Raw genomic sequence first — 25,021 nt, forward strand, 5'->3', positions numbered from 1 at the left:
TGCTTTAAATGAGAACTAAAGACTAACTAAAGAAGTAGGTAGAAATGTTGCACATGATGTTTTGTGCTTCTGTACCAGCCCAAGGCAACTACCGCCCTTTAGCAGTAAAGATGTGTGTCTCCAAAAATGCCCCAGTAGCTCCCCATCTTCTTTTCTGCTGATTCACTGCACATGCTCTGTGCTGCTGTCACTTACTGAGCTTAGGGACCCACTCACAATATACAGTACACATAGAATAGAAATGTCACAATATAAGGCTGATTAGTGAATTAATGCAGATAATTACTACATGTCAGAACAGAATCCAGTGCAATTAGCATCAGAATTTAATAATCATCATCAGCTTTTATTACAGACCAACTTAATTGTCGGTTGAATAATTTGCTACGACCCCTAAGCTTAGCTTCTCAACAGCTGCTCAGAGCCCACTGAGCATGTGAGTGTCACAGACACTTTCCAAGATGGTGACCCCCTGTGACAAGTTTGAAGTCCTGGATCGTTGCTGCTATTGACAAGCTGAAACTTTAGGCTGGTGCAATAAGTTCAGTATATAAAATATGGCATTTTTAGCCACATAAATTTTTACGGTTTAGTTCTCCTTTAAAGGAGACTGAATCAACACATTAGCACAAGGTGCAAGTACTTTTTGTGATTAGAGTATTAGCATGAACAATTTCATTATTTGAACTTACTCTTGTGTTCATCATATACAGAACTGTATTTAACAAATGGACAGGAGAAAGATAGACCCAGTAGGATGATGGCTTTGTATGCAGCACCTACCAAGAGCATATTTATCATTTGATATTTCTGTATGGCATTCTGTTCCTCTTTAATAAGCATGTGCATCATTATTATATGTATTTTTTCTTATGTTTCAAATGGAGATCATTGAGACTAAGCATATAGAACAATACAAGGGCATTTGTCCTACTTACAGGAATGATAACGAGCCTGCAACTTCATTCAACATTTCGTTATACAAGTGGTTTTAAGGGGCATATTTATCAAGGGTCGAATTTCGAATTGAAAAAACGTCGAAATTCGAATTCAAAAAGACCAACCGAAATTAAGTGGAAGGGTTTTTTATTGTCGAATAGGTCAGTTTTTGATCGAATAGGTCTGTATTTGGGCGAATTCGAATCGTATGAATCAAAGGAATAACCAATTGACTCCAAATAGGTTCTGGGAGGTCCCCCATAGGCTAAAACAGCAATTCGGCAGGTATTAGATGGCGAATGATCAAAATCGAATAACAGTACATGATAAATTTCGATATTCTAAATTTTTTCAAATTCGAATCTAATTTAGACTATTCCCTAGTCGAAGTACACAAAAAATTGCTTGAAATTCAAATTTTTTTCATTCGAAAATTCACCTCGACCTTTGGTATATCTGTCCCTAAGTGTTTTATGGATTAGGCCTCCTTTTTCTGTGCAACACATGGTTAAAGCCCAACCCAACCCCCGATAAAGTCCCCATTCACAGCCATCAAATGAGCCCCTTTACTCCACTTCAGACAACTCTTGCCATTGAGCATGATCCAATTAGGCTTGTGTACATTTCTTGTGCTAACGTTGCTTTCCAAAAGCAGTTTGGAATGGATATTTTTGGGCATATACTTTTGGCCTAACAATATACACGCCTATTGAAAAAAGGCAAACTATGTGCCCATAAATAAAAGAAGAATGTAAAACTTAAAGGAAAACTATACCCCCAAAATGAATACTTAAGCAACAGATAGTTTATATCAAATTGAATGACATATTAAAGAATCTTACCAAACTGGAATATATATTTACATAAATATTGCCCTTTTACATCTCTTGCCTTGAACCACCATTTCGTGACTCTATCTGTGCTGCCTCAGAGATCACCTGACCAGAAATACTACAACACTAACTGTAACAGGAAGAAGTGAGTAAGCAAAAGGCAGAACTCTGTCTGTTAATTGGCTCATGTGACCTTACATGTGGTTTGTATGTGTGCACAGTGAATCTTACGATCTCAGGGGGCGGCCCTTATTTTTTAAAATGGCAATTTTCTATTTATGATTACCCAATGGCACAGACTACTAAAAAAGTATATTATTATGATAATGGTTCATTTACATGAAGCAGGGTTTTACACATGAGCTGTTTTACTCAGTATCTTTTAATAGAGACCTACATTGTTTGGGGGGTATAGTTTTCCTTTAAACTTACATCAAAAGAAGAAGTAACAAGGGCCACTGAACATTTTGCCAATGCTGAGCTGAAAGCAAAATCAAGAGTGGATTTCATAATTGAGTTGATAAAATAGCAATTATGCTTTCATGCAGGAGCACACAATTACACTGCTACACCAAGCACATAAACCGTGTCCAGAGCAATGGAAGAGAGAGAAACATGATCTTTATAATTCAATTATTACCCTTCTGACCCACAGTTTACTTCTCTAGCAAATCTAAGCAAAGTATTTTAATAACGGAACGAGCATTTATGGAAAGAGACAACTTAAAAACAAATCTGCTGGGTTTTTGTTTTTTTTTCAATTCATGTTGCTTTTTATAACGAGGCACAAGTAATACTGAATTTGCCAGCAAAAATTTAAAGGACCCCCACTAGAACCAATTCTTCCCCAAGGCATGCAAAACAAACTGTTCATAGCATACACCGCATATTGATGACTCCCCACACGCACACAAATGAGACGTCGTTTGATTCGAATGGTGGGGAATATGCAATCAAAAATTGCGTAAAACGCGAGTGGGTGTATGCTGTGGCAAATTAAGAACTGTTCTATTGTTAGAGACCTGCAGTGATGTGGTAATGTCGCCACTGTTACACATTAAAACCAAAAAATCTGTACAATATGCAGTTGCCATGGAGAATTAAAGTGACTCCTCTGAAAAAGTCACAAAACTACATCGGAATAGCAGCTGATGATAGCGATTAACATTTTCATTAAAAGCAGCTTTCACCAGGGAGTTCAGAAATATATTTGCTTTACCTCTTCATACACATTTCTAGTTATTCTATTTCACGAGGAGACAGAATTTATATGCACACAATTTTGCATAGGACTTTATAAAAGGCTGGGCAGAAGACTGCCCATGTAGAAATACAGGTATGGTATCTGTTATCTAGAATGCCCTGGACTTGGGGGTTTCTGGATAAGGGATCTTTCCGTAATTTGGATCTCCATAAATTAAGTCTGCTAAAAAATCAGATAAACATTGAATAAACCAAACAGGATGGTTTTGCCTGCAATAAGGATTAATTATATTTTAGTTGGGATTAAGTACAAGCTGCTGTTTTATTATTACAGAAAAAAGGGAAATTATTTTTAAAAATTGGATCCTTTGATTAAAATGGACTCTATGGGAGATGGTCTACCCTTAATTCGGAGCTTTCCGGATAACAGGTTTCCGGATAACGGATTCTTTACCTATTACTTTGTTTGGATGAGTGAGTGCTCATAAAAATGTGTGAAAAGTAATACATTACAGTCAAGGACCCAACTGTAGAACTGCAAGAAGTACTTTCATGCACTCAGTTTAAGGGATCGTTGCATTTAAAGAAAGAAACTCAGTTTCGATGTTTGAAGTATTTACAGCGCATTAGAAGACCAGCCAGTGTCATACAGGTCAGATCTTCTAGAGGCAAAACTGATTAAAGTAGCAGCTATCTATAAATAATGTGTGGGTCCGTTTGACATTTTAGAGACATTTTCAAGCAATCACTAAATATAAAATACAAGTCTTTAACTGGAAAAGAAATACTGATAACTTTTATATATATGTAATGTTTAATGTTCCCTGGCAAACAGACATATTTGAAGGCCAAGGTCATGTACTCCAGCCATATTGTTCTAGGACATCACTGTACCATTATTTACAAATATATATATATATATATATATATATATATATATATATATATATATATATATATATATATATATATATATAGTCAACTACAAGAGGTCCTCTGCACTCAACCCATTATCAATATATTTAAGACAGCGACATTTTGTGCATACTGCTACTGAAAAATGCCTTACCCTTTAAACAACACAGGGATTGTTTGTCCATATATTGCAATATATTTAAGCTGGCCAACTACGTCAAAGTCATCCCATATCTGGCCAGTCCTACGCTTAATTTTCATCTGATTCATTAAGAATTCTATTGCTTAATTATACATTTTACAAAGGGACTAAGTTTTACCTGCAACTTACTAGCTGCTTTCAAAGTAAAACTCCCAAACTTGGCTGCCCTTTTATTAGACACCAGTGGGATCACCTGACTATAGTTGGAGGGGTGGGAGCTACAACATGGAGCTGGTTACTGCTCCTGTATAACTATAACAAACAAGGGAAAGTTGTGCTCACCACTATTTTTTAATATATATATAAAGTATATATATACTGTATATATATATATAGACTAGTGATGTGCGGGTCCAGAAAACCTCAACCCGCCCTCGACTTGCACCCCAATTTCAATTTATAGACCCGCGCAGATCCGTCTCGCTGATGACATCACAAGAGGGGCGGGGCAGGTGCAAGCCTATAAAACAGGAAGTCGGAAACCAGCAGTCTAAGGTCGTGGGCAGGGAGAGCAGGCAGAAGAGTTCAGCCCAAATCCGCCTGCGACCCACAAGCAGGGCTGTATTTATATATAGGCCCCCAAGGACCTGTGCTTCACGTGACGTCAGCGCGCATGGCGTACGGGCGTGTTTAGGTCCGATGCCACCTCTAAATACAGCCCTACCCACAAGAGGAGCAGCGAGCGGGCCCACAACTTTTGCAACTGGTCTTCATTATATATTGTTTTATAGTTATTTCATTACTTGTCTGCTTCTTCTGCCTCTTTCCAGTTTTCAAATGGGGGTGGACACCGACCCTAGCTCTGCGAGGCTACAATTTTATTATTGTTCTTATTCTTGTTATTTGTATTACTTAACTTCCTATTTAGTGCCTCTCCTATTCATATTCCAGTCTCTCATTCAAACCACTGCATAGTTGCAAAGTAAATAAGACCCTAGCAACCATATATCTGCTGAAATACCAAACTGGATAATGCTTTCCTGCTTTCAGGAACTCAGAGCAGTTTGAGTTTGCTTGCAAATCAAGCAGCCTATGGCCACCAGATCTGTCATCCTACTTCAACCATCGAATAGGCTACTACGACTTCGACCTTCGATTCTAAGTAAAATCGTTCGACTACTCGACCATTCGATAATCTAAGTACTGTCTTATTGACTTCAATACTTCGCCAACTTAAAAAATCGTTTGAATTGTACGTTTCGAAGTACGATCGGAGTACTAGCGTACAATCGTAATACGATTGTACGATGCAAAAAATTGTACGAATTCGACTTCGAATTTCGTAGTATTCAATTCGATGGTCGAATTTCAAAGTATTTTCCACTTCGAAATTCAACCCTTAATCTACTCCTAAATGTCCCCTTTCACTGTTTCCAAAATCCCTACCAGAAAATGCCAGGTATTTAAAATAAATGTATAATGCTACCTATAAATTTTGTGGAAATATTAAAATAAGGTTACAAGATTACTAAACTAGATCACTACATTTTTAACATAATTTATGATCCAACATACAAGTTATGAGTTATTAGTGCAAGTGCACTATGGAATGGAGGGGCAGGTGATTTGCAAGTGAATGCAAGCTATCAACATCTTCAAATGGCTCTGCCATTCACTTCTAAATGACCTCGGCAGGTTTTAGATGGTGTATTTTCAGAGTCAAGCTATTTCCAGGATTGGGGTATAATAAAGTTTTTTTTTTTTTAACCCGAAAATTTGATTTTCTTTTTTTACCAAAAAAATAACCTCGAAGACTCGAATTTTCTTGGAAAACACAACTCGGTCCTTAATAAATCTGCCCCTAAGTCTACAAGAAAATCATTAAATAAATTGGTTTGCTTTCAATAAGGAGAAAAAGGAAATATTTTTCAGATTTTCGATTATTTGGATAAAATCTAGAAAGCCATTCCATAACATGGAGCTTTCTGGATAACGTATCCCATACCGGTACCCTAAATACCCCTGTACTCTTGTATCCCGCATAAGCTTGCAAAGGCCCACAAAGAGGAAAGAAAGCTTCCAATTTAGAGCCTAAATATGAAGAAACTGACTTGCTTTGTTTTATTCTTTAAACACTGTATATAAAAAAAAGTCTAGAATGTTCTTTGCCTATTATTTCCTACTCATGCTGTCCATATACTGCACACACACACTTTTAGCCAATTTTCTTTGTGCGTCACTGAGCTTTTTTTTTTTACAGAAAAGATACATAAGGTTCTGCTAAGTTGCTTTTCCCCCCTCATGTTAGATACTTGAAACATTGATAGTCATGTTTTTATTTACGTTCTAATTGTATGAAAGTAGATTCATTGCTTTCTGCGGCATGACCGATTTGAGGCACTTCTGGGAATAATTTATGTTTCATGTGCGCATACAGGAATAGCAGGGTAGATATCGCCTCGTTTTCTATAATTTTTTCTTGGATGCTATAGAAACAGCCTTTGAATTTTTTCTAAGAAACAATAAGAATGTGTAAGAACACCGGTGTACTTTTCCCTGAAGACCTTTTTAGAAATTAATCGCTGAAAAATCTATTAAACCATAATTGTCAGTATGAAAATGATCTTTTTAGCAAGAAAATGTCTTTTATAAAGTGCCTCTTACAAACTGTTCTGTACTTGAGATGTCTGTAAGGTTATAGGGATGACTATGGAACTTGGAAATCAACGTAAGCTGGCATTTTTATACAAAAATTACATTGAATTAATGTTAGCTGTGAACAAAGGTATACCTTGGTTAAAATGATGCTTTGTTTAATGGAAATATCCTGGCCCCAAGTATTTTTTGCCATTAGCAGTTTTTCATCACAATATGTGCTATATTAGAATTGTTCTTTCAGAAGCCGGTAGGACTGCATACTTTATTTGCAGGAGCAAACAGTCCTACAGTATAGGCTTTTGCAAAAACTGTTATATTTGGGCAGGAGAGGTAGGGGAGAAACTTTATTTTTTTTTATTTATTCTCACTACTGGCAGAATTTTTTCCCCCCACTCACTAAGGAGAACATTGTTAATCCTCATTTACAAAATTGGGGCAAAAAAATATGAATATGGAAGTAAATTTCATGCTGCACCCTGTGGTGCAATTATTTGGGGGTTCTTTATCAAAGGTCGAATTTCAAAGTGAAGTGAATTTTTTTTTTTACTCTAATAAATTCCAATGTAATAACTCAAATGGGAGGTTATTTCTGAAACAAAATTGATTGTCTACAATACGATCCACCCAAAAATTAGATTTGTGTTCGAATTGACTATGAACGAAACTTGAATTGAATTTTCACCAGAAAAAAAAATTGAATGTCAGGAAGGCTATTACCATCTCCAAATGGGTCAGCCGACCGTTGCCATTGACTTATAAATGAATTCTGCAGGTTTGACGAATATTCAAATAAGAACTGTTTCCATGGTCGAGATGTGATAAATCTCACATTCAAATTTACATTCGAGTTGGTGCTTTTAAATTCAAATTTGTGATTTTTAACACAAATTTTTTTTTAGAAAAATCAAATTTACCATTTGAAATTTAATAAATCTGCCCCTTTGTGTTGTGCCTTACTCTGTATATAACAATGCACGAGTTAATTAGTGCAGTATACATAATCAGCATGAGATGATGGGCGGGGGCTCAAGACCTGCAAAACAGTCAAGAGTGCATCTTGAAAGAATTCAAGCAACATCAGTGGAATGTCATCTAGGAAGAGATTGTAAAAAATAACCTGCACCAATGGGCTACTCTTTTACAGTGCAATGTGCAAAGCACACATTGATGCTATTCGTAAAGGTAATTGTGACTTGTTTAATGTTTCTCAAATATATAGCTCAGAGCTATATGGTTTCTTTGGCTCTAGAACGAAAATTAAGGGTAGGGTATTTCTGTTCAGAGTAGAGTATTCGTATCCAGTTCTTTCTGGTTCCTTTTCACAGGGATCATCAGCATCCTCTACCCCAAGTATTTCTTTACCTACACCTTCATTTATTCCTGTGCTGCTCCCTGGATTATTGCAACACTGATGGCTCTAGAATTTATTCCTCTAGTGTCGTTTACCAGAAAAATATGCATTGAGAGTTTTTCTCCTCTTCATGACTTTGTTTTTATTAATTTTCGGGAATGATGTCATATACACTTGGCATTTGGTTGTTTGATCAGTGACCTATCTGTTTTGTTAGCTCCAATGTGGTATTCTTTAGTAAAGACGAGTTCACAACTGTGTTTCTGCAGCTATTGACTAGTGGGTGGGCTGTAAGAACCCTGGACTGCAATAGATACAACTTGTACACAATAAGGTGAGATTTTTTTCCTCTGATCGTGGGAGTATCATAGCGTTTCACTTTTTTTTCCCCCGACAGCATTTTGTTAACAGCATACAGTCAGATATCCTGCCAAAAGTAGCACTTTTGAGTGGTGATGTGTACATCCCTCTTTTATTAGAGGTTTTCTTTGCCCTGTCTTTTCTAAGTTTGACTTCCAGCCTGTTTCTCCGGTTCCTACTCTCCTTGTCTGTTCTTCTAAGCCTGTGGTCCACCAGCTCTCCGTCTGCCTCTGACTTCTCAAGACTTTTGCTTTTTTTTATACCAACTGTCTTGACCTTTGGCTTATCAGACTTGCCTCTCTGTTGCCTACATAAATTGCTGGCCTTTCTGTATGGCTTATTTCACACTGAAAAAGCACCTTGATAATGCTTGCCAGAATCTTTCCAGACTAAAAGGGCTCACATTTTGCCTCCTGGAATTTCTCAGTCCAGATACTGTAATGGGGAAACATGTTTTTTTCAAAACACATCAGTTAATAGTGCTGCTCCAGCAGAATTCTGCACTGAAATATGTTTTTCAAAAGAGCAAATGTTTTTTTGTTTTAAATTTAATTTTAAAAGGCCCAAGTCTTCAACGTATATATACTTAATTTTACCATATACGTTATTTAGTTAACAGATGACCTTCAAATGGCCAAAACCATGACCTTTTAAACATTTTCCATTTGCTGAAAGGGCACATTAATTTATGGGCAAAACAGAATTTCACCACCTTGCCTTCAACTGCTCCATAAACAAGCAACCTACTAAATAAACATTGTTCAAGTGTGTGTGGTTTTAAAGAAGCACTAGGAGTGAGATTAGTGATGGGTGAATGTGACCCCTTTCGATTAGCCAAAAATTTGCAAAACAATCAAATTTTTTTGTCGTGTGATGTGGTGCGTCAATTTTTGCAGTGAAACATGCCTAAAAATTTCGCTCATCACTAAGTGAGATTACTAAGCACAAAATGTTTTAAGAATGAGCAGGTAATGGATGAGGAGAGAACAATTTATCCAAGTATTCAATTTCCCATTTCAATGTCACCAAATCAGGCTTACGTTTTCTAAAATGGCTATAAAATTTTCACTCTCAATTTCTGTCCAGCAATAACCCATATATTACTGTCACATTTACCTATAAATCAAGCATCTAAGCAAAAGATTGAATACATTGAAGTTAAAATACCTTTTATTAGTTACTTAGCAGCTAGGAATTGTCCCTTATGCTGCTCCTGTCACTTCTTTTTTGTACATGAACAGGAATCAAGGAGATGCCTTTATAGAGCACAAAAGTATAAAATGCAAGTAAAATATATAAAGTAACTATGATGCACAAAAAAAAAAAGCAGCTAAAGGAGAAGGAATGTCTGTTTGCACTTGGGGGTGCCAAATATTAGACACCCCCAAGTGATTGTATTGACTTGCCTAAAACCCTGGGTCGGTGCTCCTATCAGCAGAAAACTGCACCGGCCCAGGGTTATACCAGTGAGCACCACAGAGAGATCTTATTCCTGCTTCCTCTTTCTTCACGCGGTTGTGCATGCGCAGTAAAACGAAAAGCCGAATATTAACTAAAATGTTGGCTATTTTCTTCTACTGCGCATGCATTTGCCCGGGGAAATTTGAAGAAATAAGAGGAAGGAAGAAGATCTCTCCGTGGTGCTTGCTAGAAAACCCCTTGGCCGGTGCAATTTTCTGCCGATAGGAGCACCAGCCCAGGGTTTCAGGTAAATCAATACAATTACTTGGGAGTGCCTAAATTTTCCTTCTCCTTTAACAAAAATACAATAATGAAAACACTGTGAAATGATTCATAATGCAAGACATCAAGACGGTCATTTATTGGCCAGTATATTATTTGCATATGTAGCAGTCAATGTTATAGTCAAAACGAGGGATGCACCAAATTCACTTTTTAAAGTGGCAACTGAAAGTGACCACATTTTGTTTGCAGATTGTGCAGTTTTATCAATTTACATACTTGAAAATGAATATATGAAAGCTCAATTCCCTTTGCATATGCAAAAAAGTAAATCCAGAAAGCAAGGAATGTATGGCTTCAACTGTTTCTCTTTCCTGGGTAACCCAAAGGTTAATGCTCACCTAGAAACACAGCTACACGATATTCAGATCCTAGCTATCAGATAACTAAAGGTACCCTTATCACAAATAATTATTTATTTCCTTTGACATGAGTATTGGTGTTCTGACACTTCTTTAACTCACATTAATGATAGATGACCTTTACAGACAAAAATTCTGAGAAGCATTTTATTTTACAGTGAACACATACCAGCTTCAAATCAATCCATAGGAAGACCGACCAGCTGCAAAACATTTTGACTTTGACCAACATGCAACTGAAATAATATCTGTAAAACAACAACAATAGAAGGTTTTACGAAGCAGCAACATGGCTAATTCCCATAGTACAGTAAATTAAGTCACATCTCGCATTCCTGGAAACGCTTAATAAGGAAGTGAACCATCAACACCTACAGAAATTTTAGAATTTTAAACGTATACAGAAATAGAATGCATTATTCAAATGGCTTGGGACTTGAGGATTTCTTTTAAATGCTGCAGGTTTTATCATATTGTGGAACGCCTTGCCTTGAGCCCTCAGAAAATTACAAGTAACTATTAAAAAGTCAAATACAATTGTTTTGTCATTAATTTTAGGAACAAAAAAAAAACCTTAATTGTAAAAAATTACAGATGACATCACTGAGCACCATAAATTGGTATGTATATTTTTGAGGACACAAGCTGGAAATGACATAATATCCATTCTGAAAACTCTCACCCAATTAGTAAAAACAGGGCTTAAACATTTTTGTGCATTAAGCGAATGGGATGCAACTCTCTGCAAGGCTGCAATAACGGGAAAATAAAGCTGCAATTTTGTTGTTACAAAGATGACATTCCGTATCTGAAAATTGCACTTTGTACACCGTAGGCCTCATCACAAATGGAAACGCAGCATGCAAAGTGCAAAAATAACCCACAATCTGGCAATTTTTTTTTGCATTTTGCACATTGTGTTTCGGCTTTTGCAAATACCTACAGACCGATCATATGCATCCTGCTTATGGCTGCACTCAATTCTAAAGCAACTAGCAGGGAAGGCTTACATGCCATTCGAAGAGCAAGTTAGGAGCAACCAAATTTGTAGCCCGCAGGCGCCCCCGGACACTGCACGCTTAACTGCACGAGTGCTGGATTTTCATCTGCCACCTTAAGTGTAGGGTAAAGGGGGGGAGGGTAAAAGTGCTCCATAGATGAGCACTAAAGATGAACTCCCTCTTGGGCCCATAACTGACTCCTTGTATCTGATAAGTAAATGTCCCTCCTGGATTCCGACTTTCCAAGACATTAACTTTGTTTCTAAGTTATTTTTGTGCAGTTTTTGCTTGGGCTCATTGACTCTCCCAAGGCTCGGGGTCTTACAGACTCCAGGATTTCACGTAATATATTCTTCCCTCTACCCTCACAAGCCTTCCAGGTCCTGCTGCAAGAAGCATCCCCACAGCTCAATTTTGTCACTGGCATGCTTCACATTATGGAAAAACCGATAAATGTAAGCTCTCCAAATTTAAAAAAAAATTATACAATTTGGAGGCCATTATCTCACAGTAGCCTTAAATTTGATTATAATCAGTTCCATTGGTCCACTGGGTTTCTAACAAACTGGCAATTACATTTTAGTCAAAAATATTAGAATGGGTTTATTTTTTGCAGAATATAGCTGTACATTTTTCATCAGCCATGAAATGCATAATGTGGCTTAGTTGTGGGTTTGTTTGAGCTCTGCATAAGTTACTGGACTTCTAATTTCAACTTAAGGAAACAATGAAACAATGGATTCTGTGCTCTGCAAAGCCTCATCACCAGCTGCGTCTCCTTCTTAGTATTATAAAAGACATGAAGAAATAAAGTTTGAAGGAAAACATCCAAAATGTTGTAGCAGCTATTGTCTGCAAAGGAATCGGTGTGTTGAGAAGAACATTGCTACTTTTATTTTATACATTCAGAGATCTCCATTTACATTAGGGTAAGAGGAATATAATAGTAGATGCACATTCAGACATACAAACAAGTCCAGAGATAGACATAAACTTTTAGTATTATAATAGACATGAAGAAATAAAGTTTGTGGGAAAACATCCACAAAGCTGTAGCCCCTATTGTCTGCAAAGGAATCTGAGTGTTGAGAAGAATATTGCTACTTTTATTTTTTTATTAGAGTAAAACATTCAGTGATCTCCATTTACATTAGGGTAAAGCTGGCCATAGACCTGCCACTAACCATTCAGATCAAAGTCTTACCATTCCGACCAAATAAAGTAGTAAAAGAACAGATCAGTCAATGTTCTACCTCTGACAGCAATCGTACGATAGATGTCTGACAAAGCTGGTGACAGTCTCCCATTGAAAATCGTACGATCGGCAATACACGCAGAGATATTATCGGTAGGCGACGCAAATTTTCTAACCTGTCAGATCGACCAAACGACCGATCTCCGCCGGACAAAAAATGTCAGGACTCTCCACACACGGTCCGAAAATCGTACGAATCCACGATTCATACAATCAGATCGTTGCATCTATGGCCAGGAATATAATAGTAGATGCACACTCAGACATATTTAAAGGGGAAGCATACCCCATTTTTAACACGTGTTCATCGATTAAGGCATGTGCTGAACACACTTTTTGCCCATTGTTTTAATTGCAATCTATGGCTTTTGCTAGTTCTTGAACTAAACAAGGTAAACAGGGAAACTAAGGCTATTTCATGTTTGGTCCTTGCGAGGTACATAATTAAATTACCAGTGCCGAGGTCAATTACCATTATTGAAATTAATGACATGTAGAGTGCTTGTTTACTTGTTTATTTAAAATACATTTGTTTTAACATAAGAAAAAGCATGCATAGCAAGGGACAAGCAATTACAATACACAAATCTAGCCCCAAAATTAATGTTATTAGTATCAGATATCTGCCATCATAAACAGGAAAAAGAAACACTAGGGGGGTTATTTATCAAAGTCAGAATTTATCTCAATATTTTCTGCTACAAACTCCGATCAAATCCGCTTGGGTTTTTTTACACTTATTTATAAATACATTTTCCTGAAAATTTGCAGGAAAAAATCTGATTTTCATGAATTTTTCCCATAGACTCCATTTTATCCAAATAATCCAAATTTTTAAAAATGATTTCCTTTTTCTCTGTAATAATGGGACAGTACATTGCACTTGATCCCAACTGAGATATAATTAATCCTTATTGCAAGCAAAACCAGCCTATATGGTTTATTTAATATTTACACGATTTTCCAGTTGACAAGGTATGACGATCCAAGTACCGGTAAGATCTGTTATCTGGAAAACCCTAGGTACCATACCATGTACTAAAAAATCATGTAAACATTAAGGATTCATTTTATCTTAGTTTGGATCAAGTACAACATACTGTTTTAATATTGCAGAGAAAAGGGAAATCATTTTTAAAAATTTGAATTATTTGGATAAAATGGAGCCTTTCAGTAATTCGGAGCCTTCTAAATAATGGCTTTCCAGATAACGGATCCCATACCTGTACTACTTCAGGCAATCAGGCTCTAACACATCATTTATAATTGTGCAGGGATACATCACTGCATTTGCAGCCTCTTGTATGCTATCATCATAAAACATAAACACAAACTTACCTGCTTTACTAGCAGGGGAAGAAAGACTTTTAATCTCAAGACCATCATCTAACATCCAGCCCGGGAGAACGCGTTTCCGTTGTGCAGATGAATTTTTTTTGTCCGAAGAAAATAACTGGGGGGGGGGGAAATGAAGTTAGATTTTTTACTTACATTAATGTCTAAAGTACTCATGCCAGATTCATAAATGCACTGAACTAATGATGTCAACCAGTGATGGCAATAATGAAGAATTGTAGATGCGAACTGTCCTTGTTTGGGATGTTTTTATGTTGTAACTTCAGTCAAATTAGTACAGAAATCAATTTCTAGTACAGGTATGGGATCCCTTAAAGGACATGTAAACCCCCCAACAAGACAGAAGACAGGCTCTTTAAAATCATTAAATACCACTCAGGTTGTTTAAAGGTTAAGAGTAGCAGCATCCACTTAATCACTTAGGATTCCTTCTCCTCCTGCTAACCCACTCTGCCCCCTCCCTCAGGAATTTGCTTTGGCTGTTGGCTACTGAGCATGCTCAGTTCTTCTCACCTCAGATTTCTAAACATGCCCTCCAGTCTATCAAGGGATGATGTGCCTACCTTATATACATGGTATGAAAATGTAGACTTTATATGTCATTCAAGCAGAAACTTGTTATACTCGTATTACAGGAAGGCTAACATCTGTAGATTCAATTTTAAGCAAATAATTCTAATTTTTAAAACTAAAAAATACTCTATACATAAATGGTTGTCAGACTTTAATGTAAACTCCCTTTGGAGGCCATGCCTTTGGTCAGGGCCCTACTTAGCTCAAAATGAGTTTACATATACAGGAAAACAAGCATCAAGCATTTAGACATAGTTCCCACAATAAATAGGACAGCAAATAATTTCATATCTCACCCTAATTGACCTTCAAACTGCAATTTTCTGGTGGATATAGGTAAGCAGTCAGGCATACCCTAACCCTAAGTGGCCTTGAGATTGCTCCCCCCAAATTGCTTAAAGCCTCATAAAAGATCATCAAAACTGTATCCAGCTGCAGTCTTATTCCAGCCCAGACGGACATATAAAAAGAAACAGATCAAAGAGGGAAAGAAATAGCAAATTGTGCCAGAAAATATAAGAGAACCTCTTGCTTCCCAAGTCACTATACAAACTTGCACTGATAAGACAAGAATCTCAAAAATTCAACTTGTTTTCCAACAAACTGAGTTGTGTTATTAACCATATACATATGCACAAGAAGACTAGAGAAATACATTTTAAAACTAAAAGAAATAATGGCATCTAAGATTCAGCAGGTATATTTAAAACTGGAAAATTATGAGGATTTGTCACGTTATTTAATTAAGGGTATATAATTGCAAATGTTACATTTTACATAACATCTTGCACACCAAAATTTTTTTGTTTCTTTATGCACTGCTGGTTCTGTCTCTTGAAGCAAAGTACAGATATGGGATTCTTGGGACCTGAAGCTTTCGGGATAAGAGATCTTTTCTGTAATTTGGATGTTCATTCTCCAAGTCTGCTAAAAATCATTTAAACATTAAGGGGGTTATTTATTAAAGGGCGAGTTGTTTTAATCTAAAAAAGTTTTCTAGGGTATTCAGTCAAAACTCTAATTTTCGGGTTAAAAAAAACTTACATTTTTCAACTTGAATTTTTTTATACCCCCAACCTGGAAATAGCTTGAATCTGAAAATACTCCAGCTAAAACCTGTTGAGGTCCCTTCAATCATTTGAAGATGTTTGTACCCTTCACGATGTTAGGGTTTTTTTCTGTGAGTTTGACTCGAAAACTCAATTTATTTGAGTGATTCTAGTTTTTTTTTCCGCCAAAACTAAACTCATTCATATTTTCACCCCAAATTCACTGATTCAAGTTTTTTTTCCTATTCCAGTTTTTTCTTAAATCAGAAAACATTAAAATTGTGAGTTTATTCGAGGTATAAAAAACCTCACAAACCTCTAAAAGTCAACCTTTGATAAATAACCCCGTAAATAAACCCAATGGGATTGTTTGGTCACCATTTTGGATGGATGCAGCTTAGCTGGAATCACAAGGCACTGTTTTATTACAGAGAAAAAGGAAATACTTTTTTAAACATTTTAATTATTTGCTTAAAATGGACTGTATGGCAGATGGCCTTCCTTTGAGTCCTGTTTTGATAACAGATATCCGGATAATGGATCCCCATACCTGTAACAGAAGTCAGACGGCACTCTTCTTCATGTCAGGACAGAGAATAGAAACAGAGAGAGATCCTGCTTTCTATTTAAATGACCTTAACCTTTAAGTGTCTATTAGTGTATATTAGAAACCTGCTTAAAATTTAATTTTCTGTCATTAGGCAAAAATTAATTTGTGTGGTTCTATCCAATTTATGAGCAGAAGTTCTGTGTTTTTTTTAACTTGAAACATCTCTCTTTTAGGTGGCTAAAAACCCTGGAAATAGCTCGAATCTGAAAATACTACATCTAAAACCTGTGGAGGTCATGTAGGAATCAATGGCAGAGGTCCCTTGAACCATTCGAAAATGTTAATAGCCTTAAAGATGTTCAAGTTTTTTTCGGAGGGTTTTGCACCGAAAACGTGATCAATTTGTGATTCAAGTTTTTCTTTGTAAAACTTGATCAATTTGAGTTTTCGGGTTTCGCAACTCGAACTCGCTGAATTGAGTTGTTTGCATTTAAGTTTTTTCTTAAAGGAAAACTATACCCCCAAAATGAACACTTAAGCAACAGATAGTTTACATCATAATAAGTGGTATATTAAAGAATCTTACCAAACTGTTGCCTTGAGCTACCATTTTGTGATTGTCTGTGTGCTGCCTCAGAGATCACCTGACCAGAAATACTACAGCTCTAACTGTAACAGGAAGAAGTGCTGATGCAAAAGACATAAATATGTCTGTTAATTGGCTCATGTGACCTAACATGTATGGTTTGTTGGTATGTTTGTGTGCACAGTGAATCGTACAATCCCAGGGGTGGCCCTTATTTTTTAAAATGGCAATTTTCTATTTATGATTACCCAAAGGCACATCCTACTAAAAAAGTATATTATTATGAAAATGGTTTATTTACATGAAGCAGAGTTTTACATATGAGCTGTTTTATAATAATACTATCTTTTTATAGAGACAGTGGCGTAACTACCTGGGGAGCAGGGGGTGCGATTGGGCCAGGGCCTGCACCCCTTCAGGGCCCCCGGTAGATCGCGCACCACTGAGTTTTTTACTAATTGGGGCTTACGGAAGGGGGGTGGGGGCCCGGCTACACGTCGCGCCCCTGGGCCCGCCCCCCTCTAGTTGCGCTACTGTATAGAGACCTACATTGTTTGGGGGGTATAGATTTTCTTTACGATTCGATTTGTGAGTTCAGTAGTGGTATAAAAAACTGTAACATTCGACCTTTGATAAATAATACCCTTAGTGTAGAATGAGCAATTTTGCTCTCTACAGTAACAATCCTACCATTGTCCCTTGTCCCTCCGCGAGGATAAGATAGGTAAGCGAAAGGGAAAGGAGGCATTGCATTGGGTCTGCCACATCAGATTGCATGTGGGTCAGAAGAACCCCAGCAAAGATCATCAAATAAAGTATATAAATGTTTGTAAAATATGGGGTAATAAATGTGGTGAAAAAGTTTCCAGCCAAATTACAAGAGTATCCATTTTTAAACGATGGAGAAATAAAGGGCGGGCACACAATACACGGTGGTATCTTCACTAAATAAATGATAACCGATGCATGTATATAAGACAGGGCAGTAGGAAATGATAGAGGGAAGAAGAGGGAACACCAACAAAAGGACAGAAGAATTTTAGTGATTACTTGGTGTTGCTACGGGGTGATAATTTCTGGAAACTGGGTGTGTCTACAGATGGGAAAGATATATAGGATTCAGTGGAGAAAACAAAAGCTACTATATATGTTTCAGGACTAGCGTTTTCCAAGCACAACATAATTTGTCATCAGGAGTGCAGGGAATTGTAACCATGCTGTCAAATGTATATAAAAACATGGTCTGTCCATTCATCTTGCTATTCACGCACAGGACAAGTAGATGAAAAAGGAAAGGTCAAACTCACAAGACCAGAGAAGGAATAGTACACGTAAGAACCTGCCACGTATAGAAACACCATGTTTGGAAGCATGAATAATGAAAATCTGTTTGTGTTGACATATTGTGTCCTTACTGTATACAAATGAATGCAGAGGTGCAATATAAGACCTACAGAGAAAGCTGTAACCTTCTCAAGAAAAAGATACAGATACAGTTTCTTTGACTAGTATTCCACAACATCATTTCATTGAATGGGGAAAACCCATAAAAAAGCTCACTGATCAAGATGGGGTCTTTCATCTTCAAATATAAAAGGATCATTGGTAATGGCAACGTAAAAAGCTAATTACAGACCACAAGCGGAAGCCTTAAAAACATATTTGAGATAAGAGAGAGACGACTCGAGAGCTCTCCTGGCTGCACAAAATAGACAAATGGAAAAAAACATCTTGCGATCAAGTTTCACTTTTGCCATTACTGGATCCAGAGAGAGAGACAAAAATATAAGTAGAAGCTCAAAGTAATAAAAAATGCAATAAAATAATATTTATACAATAAAAATAAAGCAACAATGGCAATGAAGTGGAGACATAGAAAATAAAAGTAACTGTGTCTGCCACAGATGCTCCAACTACGTTGCAAATGTCAGCTATAAAGGAAAAAGCAGCGGAAGTGTTATTTTAAATGTTTATACATATATAAAATTAGATTGCAAGAAAACAAAAACAACGTTGTCTTGATATGCGTGAGAACATTTTTTGGCAGATAAAAATGGATGATAAGCAACGACGTGTGATTGATAAGTGTAAATAGCCAGGGAACAAAATCAATGTGGCATTTGAAACAATAAAATAACATGCTGCACTGCGATTATGTTATACCGCCTGAAAATGTCAAGAGAAGGCTACATTACGGAACATCTGATAAAAATGCCCCAATACAAAATTTATAAGGATAGTTGAGCTAAACTGAGGCTATAGACAAGAGAAAATGAAAATCTTATGTCAGACACTTGTTTAAAGGGATACTGTAATGGGGAAACATGTTTTTTTCAAAACACATCAGTTAATAGTGCTGTTCCAGCAGAATTCTGCACTGAAATACGTTTTTCAAAAGAGCAAACGTTTTTTTTTTAATTTAATTTTAAAAACTGGCATGGGGCTAGACATATTGTCAGTTTCCCAGGTGCCACCAGTCATATGACTCATGCTCTGATAAACTTCAGTCACTCTTTACTGTTGCACTACAAGTTGGAGATATAAGAAAAGCACTCAATAGTAAAAACCCATGTCCCACTGCGACCCCATTCAGTTACATTGAGTAGTAGAAACAATAGCCTGCCAGAAAGCAGTTCCATAGTGCAGCACTGGCTCTTTCTGAAATCACATGATCAGGCAAAATGACCGGAGATGGCGCCTACACACCAATATTACAACTAAAAAATAAACTTTTAGGAATGAAATTTTATATGGTAGAGTAAATTATTTGCAGTGTAAACAGTGTCATTTATGAATAAAAACTGCAGCATAAAAGTCATGACAGAATACCTTTAACAATGGAAAAAATGGAAAGATACTAAGGGGCAGATTTATCAAGGGTCGAAGTGAATTTGAGGGAATTTTCAAAGTAAAAAAATTTGAAATTCAAAGTGATTTTTTTGGATACTTCGACCATCGAATAGGATAGCACGACTTTGAATTTACTTTGACTTCGATTCAAAGTAAAAATCGTTTGTATATTCGACCATTCAATAATCAAAGTACTGTCTCTTTTCTTTGACTTCAATACTTCGCCAAATTAAACCTGCCAAAGTGCTATGTTAGCCTATGGGGACCTTATACAACCATTTTCTAAGTCTTTACACATCGTAGTAAAATCATTCGATCGTACGCTAAAATCGCTCAATTGATTTTACTTTGATCGTTCGATGGCTAAATTCTGTGAAAAATACTTCGACTTCGATATTCGAAGTCGCAGTATTTCAATTCGATGCTCAAATGTATTTTACACTTCGAAATTCGACCCTTGATAAATCTGCCCATAAAGCTAACCATACAGCGCTTGGTTTTAAACTAATAATCTAGGGTCGAAAGGAGATATCCGGGACCTGCAGTCTCAACTCAAGCGTCCATTTTCCCCTACACCTGTTGTGAACCCCCCCAACAACATCCACCCGAACCAATGCACCACATACATACCACCAATACACTTGTACTCCCCCCTCCTCTTGCAAACTTGCAGCTTCTGAAAACCCTTTGGGAGGAGCCTAGCGGGGAGTGGGTCTGGGTCGGAGGCACCCATAAAGGCAGAGGCCCACTGAGTTTTCTCCCTGCGTCCCACTGGCCCAGTCTGACCCTGCACTGATCTGATGAAGTTTGATTTTGTCATTCACCAAAAAGTCATCAACCAAACTAGCTGACCTGAATATAACGTATATGACCCAAAAAAGAAAACATCTGCAGTGGAGAATTTTAAGGCAAGAGAAAACAGGATTTACAGTGAACAGAGACTGAAGTATGGTCCAAACTGTCCATAGATAGTTTGGCAGGAAAACCAAAATTGCGCAACTATATCTACTTGTTTTAGAGGCAACCTTTTCCTAAAGGCAAGTTAGCATGGTTCAACCCAACAAAAAACTAATGTCACAAATCTCATAACTGTCAAGTAGAACAAGGTTGCTTAGCTGACTACTTGAAAAAATTTACTTGAAAACCCCCACCTTCTTAGCTTGTGGGAGGCATAAAAAACAAGCTTTTAGTGTTTATTTTCCAACTCACTTGTGGACTAAAGGCTACAAGCTTATTACATTAATTCGTTTATAATATATGTTATTAAGTTTTTGGGCTTTTTCCAAATTGCTTGAATTTTTTGAGCTTTTTCCCTGAATTTCTCGAATTTTTCAAGTTTTTGCCCAAAAATCCTGAAAAAGTCAGATTTTGGACTAAACCCAGAACAGATCAAGAAAACTTTAAATTGCGCTAGGTGCCTCTCCCATTGACTTATACAGGACCTCGACAGGTTTGAGATGGTGGATTTTTGTATTCAAGCTTTTTGCAGCATCGGGGTATAATAAATCTCAAAAATTTGCGGTTTTTTTTTCATCTAAAAATTTGTTTTTTTCCTCTAAAAATTTGAGTTTTATAGTGAAAAAATCTAACATTTTTCGACATTTTAACATCCAGATTTTAATAAACAACCCCCTTAATGTATGGTAATCCAAATTAAAGAAATGTATATGGAAACCCCCTGGCCCAAGCATTCTGGATAATAAATCCTATACCTGTACAATCATTTTTTCTGCTGTTATGAACCTCCAATACAGTAGGGAATACAGTAGGAAAAAGTGTAATATATTTGGATTGGCAGTTGTTGACCTTTGGATTAATGATGTTGATGGGCTAAGTATCATACCATCTGCATAAGAGCTAGGGATTGTGGAGGAAGATGAGCAGCACTGTATTGGATCATTATGTCTCTTAGTCAGCAATGATTATAAGAGAAGTATGTTTGCTTTTATTAATCTATCAGGAGAAGACCGGTATAAACGAACTGCTGTTGCTAAGGGTTCTGAGACCTAAGCAAACTTTGCATATGTTACAAACATTCCACTGCATTGTAAAATAAAACCAATGACACACTAGATATTTTTGACTGCCAGGGTGCTCAAGCAAAAAACAGCAGTCTCCACTTCCTGTCCTATACTAAATATGAATTTAGCGAACACGCTGTAAGCAGCTATTTATTTGCTAGTGAGCATTTTTTCAATTTACCAGACTGGTGGATAAACTAGAGAGAACCCGTATTGTTACATAAGATGGGATATGGATATCCGTTAGGTACAGGTAAAAGGACTTCTTCTACACACTTAAGGCCTTATTTATTAAATACCGAAGTTGTGAGGTTTTAGAGGTTATTTCTATTTTGAATAAAGTCACAATTTAAAAAACTAGAATGTTTGCTTATTTATTAAAAAATCTGAATATAAAAAAACAATGAATACAATTGCTGAAAAAAAACTTGAATACCTCAATTTTCAGTTCGAAAAACTCATATTTGTTAGTTTACAAGTTTAAGAAATCTCAAACATCTCTAATAAAAAAAAATTGCTTGAATTTGTTCTTGGACAGCTCCCATTGACTTCTACATGAACTCTCAAGCTTTTAGATGCCAGAAGTTTTACATTTATGTTTTTTAAGTTTTTAGTGCCTCATAAATACCAAACCTTAAATATAATTTGAATTTGTGAGTTTTTGTGCAGAAGATTTTGAATTGTGGAAAAAATTCAAACCTGGAGAAATCACCCCATTACTATATTTGACTGCATGCAGAAGAAGAATTCAACCTGTAATAAAAAAAACCCTCCCCCCAACCCTGGGAAAACTCCCCGCCCTCCTCCCCCAGCCTACTGGCCCCCCTGGCAAATTCCCCCTAATTTTTTGTTACTCACCCCTCTGTGTAGATTCTGGCCTCTAAGTTCACGGGCGCCATCTTCTTTCATCTGTCTTTTTTTGGAAATTTCAGTGCATGTGCAGTTGAAGTAAATTTCCGGTCGCGAAACACTGCGCATGCGCCGAAAGTCAAGAGAATTTCCGAAAAATTTTCAGAAATTTTCGTGACTTTCAGTGCATGCGCAGTTGTTAGGGACCGGAAATTTACTCCAACTGCTAATGTGCAGAAAAAAGCTGTCAAGACACGAAGATTACCGGAGAAGAAGAAGATGGCTGTTGTGAACTCCGAGGCCAGAATCTTCACGGAGGGGTGAGTCAAAAATTAGGGGCATTTGCCCGGGGGGGGGGCAGGTAGGCTGGGGGAGGAGGGAGGGGGGCGGGTTTTTTATTACAGGTTGAATTCTCCTTTAAGTGATTATTACAGTTACAGAATGAATTAAATTCATAGTGGCATACCTGACTGCTTAGTGGTGGTTTAACCTTCTCACTGTGAGCATCTGAAGTAGTATATGGGTAAGGTTTCTTATTTTCCCAAGATGAGCAAGAAGGTTCCTCGTCTTTTGTTTTAGTAGCAACTGAAGAGCAGCCAGGATTATCAGCTAATTCACATGTGCTGTTGATAATAGGAATATTTCTGAAAAGTATAAGAAAATGTTTTGAACAAACAGTATAGTCTGGAGGCAGATAAAAAAGGCAATAACATCTTAAAGAAATCCACAGTGTTTATTCATTCAATGTTTCACACCATTTTAGAGGCTTCTTTTAAATCCTGATGAAGGATAGAAACAATGAGTGAGTAAACCCTTGAACTTAACTTTTTATGCAATTTATTCCAAGAACTGTGAGTGCACTTTATTGCCTGTTTTTTCACTTGACAAACAGAAACGAATACATCCATATTTAGCCGTGCATGCATTATGATATTAAATGAATATTCACATGTATATTATTATATATGATTACAACATCCATTAAACTTTACTCATATCTGAAGAGTTTGTCAAGAGTTTGAAATAATTTAAATCATGTCTTTTTCTGCCAGAGACACTAGAAGTAAGCATTAAAAATGTCCCCAAATAAAATTAGAAAAAGGTGTTACTTCTTCAAAATATATTATTTACAAAATTGACTTAACTTTACGTTACAGATTGTTATGAAATTTTTTTTTTTTTTGCTCATAGTCTCATTTAGAAAATAAAAATATTGCTATTTAAATAACAGTATATGTATATAATTGTATATGCAAATATCTGCTCTTACTATTAAAAAAACACTATTCCAATTTAATCCAATCAAGACTGTCAGAAAATAAATTTAGTAATTAAATGCTAGTGAATAATCTAGTGAATAATCAGAGATGATATTTTAGTTTTCAGGAGTTCTACTTTTCAGCATGAATATAGAGGGACATATTTATAAAACAGTGTAAAACGCGGGACAGAATTACATTAATATACAATTTCATTTATGAAGCACATAACCTTGCAAAAGTTAGTCAAACTAAGGATAATACTTATGTTCACGCACAGTTTTACTTGTCACATCACATCACTGTCTACACAGGCTCAATAAAGATGTATTTATTTCTTCCAATACATGCCAAGGGTCTTTGCCAAGTCACTAAAGCATAAATTCTGGGGTATCTGGCAATTGCAGTTTTAAGGAATGCATTCCAGAAATGGGTGCTTCCCGAGAGTGCAAATACCACAGCTTTACAAACAAAAACGGTTTCATTTTACACCAAATTTTACAAGTTTTTTCGGTGTAAAATTAATTACACACTTTTCTGAATATGGCCTAGATTATTCCCTCAAAATGTATGTGAATTATAATGCAACTGTTCTACAAAACAAGAACAACAAACCACATTGCACTCGCTACAATATTTTCTCGGTCTCTTTTTCATAACCCTGCTGTAATTGTTATCCTTTGCAATGTTCCCACTCCTTTCTTTTGCATTTCTTCTCCCATGTATTACTCCTCATTCAACCATTTTCTGTCACTTCAACTCTCTGCTTACATTATTCTTTGTAACCAACTGTTTTTATCAACTCACCCACTGAATTATTTTCTCCTCCACCTTTATATTCCAGTCTTAATTCTATAAGTATATCACATTCTGTTATTTCCCATGCTACTATTTCACCTAAAATGTGCTTAAAACATGTGTATTGCAAAATACATCAGTTAATAGTGCTTCTCCAGCAAAATCCCACATTGAAATCCGTTTTTAGAACGAGCATTTTTTTATATATAATTTTTGCATTTTATGTGGGGGTTGGAAATGTTCCTAATTTCCAGGTGCCCTCAGCCATATGACTTGTGCTCTAATAAACTACAGTCTCTCTTTACAGCTGCAAGTTGGAATGATATCATCCCCTTCCTTCCAGCAACCTAACAACAGAACAACGGGAA

General features: G+C 36.5%; 1 protein-coding gene across 4 annotated transcripts in view; it reads right to left on the reverse strand.

Moving 5' to 3' along the window:
* Nucleotides 1-25,021, reverse strand: part of aplf.L (aprataxin and PNKP like factor L homeolog) — a 136,756-nt gene that overhangs the window by 54,046 nt on the left and 57,689 nt on the right. For all 4 annotated transcript variants that reach the window (XM_041562632.1, XM_018262804.2, XM_041562630.1 and 1 more), the window contains 2 exons: nt 23,063-23,240; nt 14,101-14,215 (listed from right to left, as the gene is read on the reverse strand). In XM_041562632.1, the coding sequence (XP_041418566.1) occupies nt 14,101-14,215; nt 23,063-23,240 (293 nt within the window). The remainder of the gene's footprint in view (nt 1-14,100; nt 14,216-23,062; nt 23,241-25,021) is intronic.

This window comes from Xenopus laevis, chromosome 5L, assembly GCF_017654675.1.
Source record: "Xenopus laevis strain J_2021 chromosome 5L, Xenopus_laevis_v10.1, whole genome shotgun sequence".
Classification (NCBI taxonomy): domain Eukaryota; kingdom Metazoa; phylum Chordata; class Amphibia; order Anura; family Pipidae; genus Xenopus; species Xenopus laevis.